At 52.0% G+C, this 7202-nt stretch overlaps 2 protein-coding genes across 2 annotated transcripts in view; both read right to left on the bottom strand.

Moving 5' to 3' along the window:
- Nucleotides 1-849, bottom strand: part of TSR1 (TSR1, ribosome maturation factor) — a 6720-nt gene extending 5871 nt beyond the window's left edge. The window contains exon 1 of the mRNA XM_026047939.1: nt 841-849. Within this exon, the coding sequence (XP_025903724.1) occupies nt 841-849 (9 nt within the window). The remainder of the gene's footprint in view (nt 1-840) is intronic.
- Nucleotides 850-1093: 244 nt separating this feature from the next.
- POLDIP2 (DNA polymerase delta interacting protein 2) lies at nt 1094-7135 on the bottom strand. Its single transcript, XM_026047933.1, has 11 exons — nt 7114-7135; nt 6946-7043; nt 6126-6223; nt 5170-5266; nt 4636-4711; nt 4390-4497; nt 4022-4158; nt 2954-2980; nt 2643-2768; nt 2133-2212; nt 1094-1537 (listed from the first exon to the last, which is right to left on the bottom strand). Exons 1-11 carry the CDS (start codon nt 7133-7135, stop codon nt 1423-1425), a joined length of 984 nt encoding a protein of 327 aa, XP_025903718.1. The 3' UTR covers nt 1094-1422.
- Between the last annotated feature and the right edge of the window lie 67 nt (nt 7136-7202).

Genomic DNA, 7202 nt, shown 5'->3' with positions numbered 1-7202 from the left:
GCGCGTCACTTCCGCCCGCCCGCGCGGGAGGCGGCGGCGCGGGGCACGCCGGGAGCGCCGCGCAACATGGCGGCGGCAGAAGCTGAGGGGAGCGCGGGCGGCCCCGCTTGGTCCCGCGCGCCTTGGGCCCCGTGTCCCGGGCGAGAAGGGGAAAACGGGAACGTTTCGGAGTTTAAAGGGAAAAGGAACAAGTCACCGAGATCTTTATGGAGCCGGGAGTCCTGCATGGCAACTTGACCATGCATGGCATCTTGCCCTCGTGGCCAAGGAGGGCAGCGGGCTCCCGGCTGCAGCGGGACGGGGCCAGCAGGGCAGGGAGGGGATCCTGCCCCTCCGCTCTGCGCTGCGGAGGACAAACCTGGAGCACTGGGCGCAGCTCTGGGCTCCCAAGGCAAGCGGGACGTGGAGCTGCCGGAGAAGGAACCGCGCAGAGCGGCAGGGATGATGGAGGGACGGGAGCAGCTCTCGTGCGAGGAAAGGCTAAGCGAGCTGGGCCTGGTCAGCCTGGAGAAGGTTGGGAGGGGAGCTGATCAATATGTATAAACACCCGGAGGGGGGATGTAGGGAGGAAGGGGCCAAGCTCTTCCCAGTGGTGGCCAGTGACAGGACAAGGGGTAATGGGTGTAAGTTAAAACACAGGCAGTTCCCTCTCCAGGTGAGGAGGAACTTCTTCACTGTGAGGGTACCGGAGCCCTGGCACAGGCTGCCCAGGGAGGCTGTGGAGGCTCCTTCTCTGGAGATCCTGAAAACCCTCCTGGATGCCACCCTGTGCCACGTGCTCTGGGTGTCCCTGCTGGAGCAGGGGGTTGGACTAGATCATCTCTAGGGGTCCCTTCCAACCTCCACCATCCTGTGAGTCTGTGGGGCAGAAGCTGCCACCGCGAGAGCCGCAGCTGCCAGCGCGTGCCCTGCGGAGCAGGGGCAGTCAAGCAGCACCCTCGGGCTCACCCGTGAGCAGAGCAGCTCCCTCTGCTCCCCAAGCCTTCCCTGCCGAGTGGGGAGACGTTTGGGCCGACTCTGCTTCACGCACGGGTGAGGGGGGAGCTGCAGGGCCGATGCAAAACGCAGCCCTGGGTTTACAAAGGGAGACGGGTTGCAACTGGAAGGGCCAGTTTATTAGAGAAACCTCATACTGGAGAAGTCACAACACGTCGGAAGGGGCCAGGCCAGCGGAGCAGGCTGCATCAAACACCCAGCTCCAGCCCCAGCAGCGCCCCGAGGGAAGGGTTAACTGCAACAGAGCTTATGTTTACAAGCAGCCTGAGACGGTATTAAAGTCCAAAAAAAAAAAAAATCCTCCCCGTTAGACAATTTGTTAAAACAAAAAAGGGTTTAAAATGTTTAAAAGCTCTGTGTTGGTGGCTGTGGCGTAAGGGGAGGCTGAGGTTACAACACACAGTTCTCTGCGGGGCTCGGGCTGCTCTACCAGTGAAGGCCAGAGGGAGGGGTCTTCTCATCTTTGTTGCTTTCCAGAGAAAAGGGTGGGATTCGGACATCGAAGTGGGAGCCGTCAGGCCTCTCAAATCGGAAGGTTCCCCTGCAAGGCAAAGGCAGAGATCACACTGAGGCCGGGGCAAACGCGCTGAAGAATCATCAGCTAAGGAGTAAGAAATTAACTTTTCCCTGTCCTGCGGAGGGGCCCCGGGGCTGCGTTTGCAGGGCGCTTGGCAGCCGTTGCCCTCCCTGCCGACCTGACTCAGCTATTACAGCCCTGCCGGGCCGTTCACAGCAAGTTTCCTGAAGAGACACGTCGGGGCTGGAGCCCTCAGGAGGCAGGTTGCATCTCCAGCCTCTGCAGCAACGTCTGCCTAAAAGCCACCCCAAAGGAGACACAACCATCCGAGCTATTTTTACAAACTGATCACCAGTAACTTCCCATTCTTATTTCTTGGCAGAGGCTCCACTAGTTAGAAGGCCTGGGACAATTATGAAATCCCATTGCAGACATAAATGGGAGCAGCTTCTGCTTTGAATTTCAGAAAGGGCTTGGAACAAAGGGATCTATTCATACAGGAGAAACATTTGCCACGTCCCCAGAAGAACCCTCGGTGGTTCACAGCACTGATCTCAGCCCAGATCAGTGCTGTGTGGTCCCGCATCTAAATATTACTGCAGTAATGAGTGCTCCTTACCACATATGACCACTGGAGGCCTGCAGGGAGACGTGGCTGCTGTATTGAAATGCTGGCTGCTCTTTGGACAAAACTGGCTCCTGAGAAGACAAGAAAATACCACTCTACATCATCTACATCTTAAGGTTTCTCCATAGACACCCATCGACAAGGAAATTACACAGCAACAAACAAAACAGATATCCGCGGGCTACAAAATAGTATCTAGCACCAGTTCCTCTTGTCTGCTTAACTCTCTGAGCTCCATTACCCAATGGATGACAAAAAACTCATCCAGTGAGGAGCACGAGAACTGCAGTTTTCCCATTATCAGTCACTTAGGACCGTTCTCTAATACTCAGTGTGAGGTTTTAGCTCACAACTATTAACCATGGATGAAAAGCTCCTTGTGATTTTTTTATAGCTCATTTTGTATTCCATCTAAAAACACCCATTAAGAAACTGACGGCTAAATCAGTTAGCAGAGGTTACGTTTCCCAGAACAAACACAAGATATTCCACGATACCTACCCTTCCGACAACCCCACGACCTCGGACAGTTTCCAAGGTGCCGGACAAGCTAAATATCCTCCAGTGCCGTTCTCGTAGTTGTACCACTTCGCTGTCGAGGTTCTCCAAGCGAATACAGTAGCGCCACTGGACAGAGGAAAGACTGGCATCAAGACGTGGAATCAGCTGCAAAGTGCTAATAACCCATGGGTGATATTGGGAAACAGTTGCCAGGTAAGGGCTACTCTCCCTCCGAGCTTATCACACGGCAATGATGCCACCTCAGATAAACTCCTTCCCTTTAGCTGCTTTGTGAAACAAAAGGCACTTACCCAGTAGACATGGGAATTCTGGGCTTCCTGTCAAGAGAAACAAAAGACTTTAGCAGCTGCTCCTCAAACCCAGGGCCAAAACCTCTCCAGCTGGCAGCACTGCACCAGCGCAGGGGTTTGTGCTCCGCGCCGGGCGACGCGGACAACTCCTGTGAGCACAAAGACAGCCGCTCTCCGGAGCGGCCCAGCAGCTCCCGCCTGGCGCTGGCTCTGCTCTGGGCACGGAATCATGAGCTGGGAGAATTTCACCGATCTTGTGGCTATAGAGGGTTGACCAAAAATGGATGCCCGTGTTACTGACATATTATATAGGTCTAGGTACACCTCAGTCTTTGCCTTTGTGTATCTCTTTGTCTGGCCGTGTTAAGACAAGTATTAGCTGGGATCCATGGAAGCTGCAATTCCACATCAGAAATGTCCCATGTAACAGCCCAGGCTCCCAGGCAGCCACACTCAGCTGGCTCAGAAATCAAAGCGCCGATGGGACCCCCAGCCCTCCCTTCAGGAAACGGTTGGCTAACATCAGGCCCTATTATTTGGGATGAGGAACACCAAATTGTTAAGCTTTAGAGGGCACGCAGCACCAGCGAAACGCAGAAGGCTTCAGCCAAACCCTCCAACCTGCCTTAGAAGCAGCAAACAGACCTTGGCAGCCACAACCTCCCAGCTGGACAGGTGAGCAGCACATGCCTGTCGTTACAGGGCGCATGGCCTTGGTGCCACCGTACACACATGCCCATCTGTGACTCAGGCAGTCAAGGATCACTGCCCGGTCTTTCCTAAAGCCCCAGGAATATCTTGCTAACACTGTGCTGCAGAACAGTCCAGCTTATTTCACATCCTACACGTAACAAGCAAGAGCCAAGCTGCAGGAGCTGTTCTCCAAAATCATAGGAGAAAAGGGTTGCAAGTTCTCTGCTGGAAATGACAATGCAACCACAACTATGAAAAAAGCAGCCATTTCTCCAGTAAAAGCAGCAAACAGCCCCAGTCTGTACGCTGGGCTTAGACAAACATGTAAAACAAACAGATCACAAAACCAATGTGCAATGTGCCACACAGACCTACCCTCATGCCCATATAGAAGGGGATGACTGTGACTCGGATGTTCTCCGTCGTTTCTCGGTGGACATCAGAGAGCTCTAACCAAGGGTGGTTCTTTTCCTGCCACGCACACAGTGTATCCCTTGCTACGAAAGGTGGAACTGCAGGCAGGGGAGAGAGGACAGCTCAGCAGGAGAGGCACTTGGCAACCAAGTGTCCTCCCCTCAGACCTCTCAAATAGTTGCAAAAATTATTTAAAAGGGGCTTTACTACAACAAAACCCAAAGCAGGCCATGATTTACACTGTATCTAAGAGGATGAGCTCCAGATACTTGTCTTAGCACGGGTTAAGCAGCTGGGTGCCAGGACTCCCCTCTGAAGGCTGAAGTTACCTTTAGTCTGGTCGTACATGAGAAACCTCTCAAAGAGCTCGTGCTGGATGGGCACCTGATCGGTGGAGCTGTAGGGAAGGATGTCTTCATGGCTTACATAGTCTAAACCTGGGAAAAAAATAACAAAGCCACTCAACTTCTCCAGTATAGAGAAGAGCAGAAGAGGTTTATGACTCTTCTCCCTGCATGGTAACAGTCTGCGCCTCTGGAAAGCTCAGGATGCAGCAGCGTGCGCACGGCACTCACCTGGGATGGCATAGAGGGCTCTGCTGTCATCGTGATTCGCCAGGAACGTAACAGCTTCTGTCTGCGATCTCTGGGACTGAGAAACAGGGAGGTTTCAGACCACTTTCTGTTCGGGTTTCAATTTACAATTCTCTCCCAGATGTGTAATTTTTATTTTACTTAAGCAATTCACATTAGACTATTTTTTTTTCTTCTCAGATTAATTCTCCAGTAAAGGAGAATTAGCAAGGAGGGGTTTTGGTGCTGTCACCTATGTGCAACAGAATATGAATACCAACAGGAAGAAGAACTGAGGTTGGAGAGGGGAAATACAGCTCAGACAATATTGATATGACAGTTAAGACCATCTTTCTCAGGAAAACCTCAACTTGAAGAATGACTTTGTCCTAAAAGTGCCAAACATTCCCTGGACGAGAACTCACATTATTCATCTTAGCAGCACTGTCAGCCTTTTCACTCCAGCAGCTGCACATTTAGAGAACTCACACAGGACAAGATCTCTGAGTTGCAGTAAGAAGGTAACTGGTTACTTACTATATGTGGACAATCCCGGGCATCTATTAACACCTGATAGTAGGTATGTGTTTTGCCTTTGACTTCTTTGGAGCCGTGGCCTGCCGCATTCTCGCTCCTACATGGAAAAGGGGAGCACGGAGCTGAGAGCAGCCCCAAGCCAGCCTCAACCCACCCCTCGCCGCTGCATTTCCGCACAGGAGCAAGCTCTTTTTCCAGGAAACTGTTCTTGCAAGCCCACTCATAAACAATTCAAGTACAACTCAAGTGTTTCAAGTACATTTCAGAGTCTTTAACCATTCTGCTTCCATCCAAAATATTTTCTGGTCACCCACCCACACGCTGGTAGGTGAGCTGGGATGACAGTCAATGGTGACTGTCACTGAACAGCAGCTCTGTTTCCAGATGGCTCCAAAGGGCCTCCTGGCCAGTCCGGGGAAGCTGTTTTCACTGCTCATTCCTGCCCTATCTGCTCACTCCTCTGGCCAAACACACTCGCCTGGCAAAGCTCCAACAACAGCCGCCAGGAAAAATGGTTGGGAGAGCTGCGGGAAGGCAGTAAACAGGACACGGCCTGTCCCAGGCTGAAACTGGGAAATCAGGTGGCAAATGCAACTCACCGGCTACCTGAACAGGAAGCAGCCTCCAATTTCAACACAGGAGACCAGTCCTAACTCAAAAAGCAAGTCCAAGTTTTGTTTTGCTACCAAAAAAAAAAATAGTGGGGAGGCTTGGTTTTTATTTTCTAGGCAGACACACTCCTTCTTCATAAATCCACCCTGTCTCTTAATTAAAATTAATACTCCAGCAGTCTCTCTTCTTTCAGCACCTCTCTCAATTGGTGTTCACGCAAAACAGACTGGTACTATTGCCTTCCTTAAAAAGATTTGCTTACCCTGATTAAGAAAAAAAAAAAAGGCTCCAAGAAATGTAAATGTAGCAGTTAAAACAGCTTATAAACAAGAACAAATCCTCACTTTTCTGTGACAGGAGAAGCAACATCTCGATCGTAAAGCCTGGCTTGCCAGGGAAACAGAACTATTCCTCGATAACCAAACACACTGTGAAGAAATAGCTGAAAAGACAAAGTGATTACATTTTAATACACAGAAAACTTCTGTCAACTTAGGTACAACACAAAACACAGCCAAAAGCCATTTATTATTTCTGATAACATCTAAAAAAAAATGAATAGAGGCAGAATTAGCAATGTTTATATGAGGAATAAAGGGAAAATCACCAATATACCAATGTATAGATATAGAGACAAAGAGGCAACACCTGCAGCTTGGGATGAAAGAACAAATTTACATCATCTCTGTCCCATCGAAGTGAATGACTAAACCAATTATAACAGCTATAACTCAATCAGTTACGCTGCACATTAGAAGTGCAGAAATGAGACCAGAATGGAAGAGCTCACTCAAAGACGAAGCAGATATATGAGGAACGAGCATGGAAATGACAAGTTTAGCTTTCTTCCCCGGACTCAGCAAGGGGAAACTACACTCGACACCGGCGGCGGCTGCTGCAGGAGCAGTTGTGTCGCGCTGCAGGTTCCGACCAACGTCCCCCGGGCAGATGAGTGACAAACTGGCAACGCGGCAGGGACGAGGAGCACCGGCCTGTGCAACTCGTGGCCACCTCCGAGGCAAGGGGCCACGGGGGGCTCCCCAGCAGGCCTGGTCTGTCTCGGACCCGTCCCTTACCTGTCCCGTCTGGCGCTGTCCTTCACCTGGCCTGTTTGCTCTGTCCCTCACCCGTCCCATTTCGTACCCGTCCCGCGCTGTCCCTTACCTGGCCCGTCTCGTACTTGCCGTGCTGCTTGGGCGCTTCGAACACCCCCACGGTCTCCAGCACTTTGCCCTCGGGCCGGTTCCTGGCAGGGAGCGGGGCTTTGTGGGGGGGTGCGTGGGGCAGGACCTGCCCCCGGCCCCCCTGCACCCCCCCCACCCGCCCAGGTACCCCCAAGTCTCCTCTCCTGCATCCCGGTGCCCTGAGGGCCCCTCTGCCTCCCCACACAGCCTCTGTCACCCCAACCGCCCCCCACGGCC

This window comes from Nothoprocta perdicaria, unplaced genomic scaffold, assembly GCF_003342845.1.
Source record: "Nothoprocta perdicaria isolate Ctin4 unplaced genomic scaffold, notPer1 scaffold_50, whole genome shotgun sequence".
Classification (NCBI taxonomy): Eukaryota; Metazoa; Chordata; class Aves; order Tinamiformes; family Tinamidae; genus Nothoprocta; species Nothoprocta perdicaria.
The sequence above is the reverse complement of the archived record's forward strand: the minus strand, read 5'-3'. Positions and strand labels throughout refer to the sequence as shown.

What these genes read in the sequence shown, in the direction of transcription:
- POLDIP2 (XM_026047933.1), bottom strand. Translation starts at nt 7,135, where the DNA reads ATGCAGGAGAGGAGACTTGGGG. An exon ending in GCTTCTCCTGTCACAGAAAA is followed by an intron (nt 5,267 to 6,125) that starts GTGAGGATTTGT and finishes TTTTCCATGTAG; the next exon opens with GAGCGAGAATGCGGCAGGCC. An exon ending in GTCGTGGGGTTGTCGGAAGG is followed by an intron (nt 2,213 to 2,642) that starts GTAGGTATCGTG and finishes TTGTCTTCTCAG; the next exon opens with GAGCCAGTTTTGTCCAAAGA.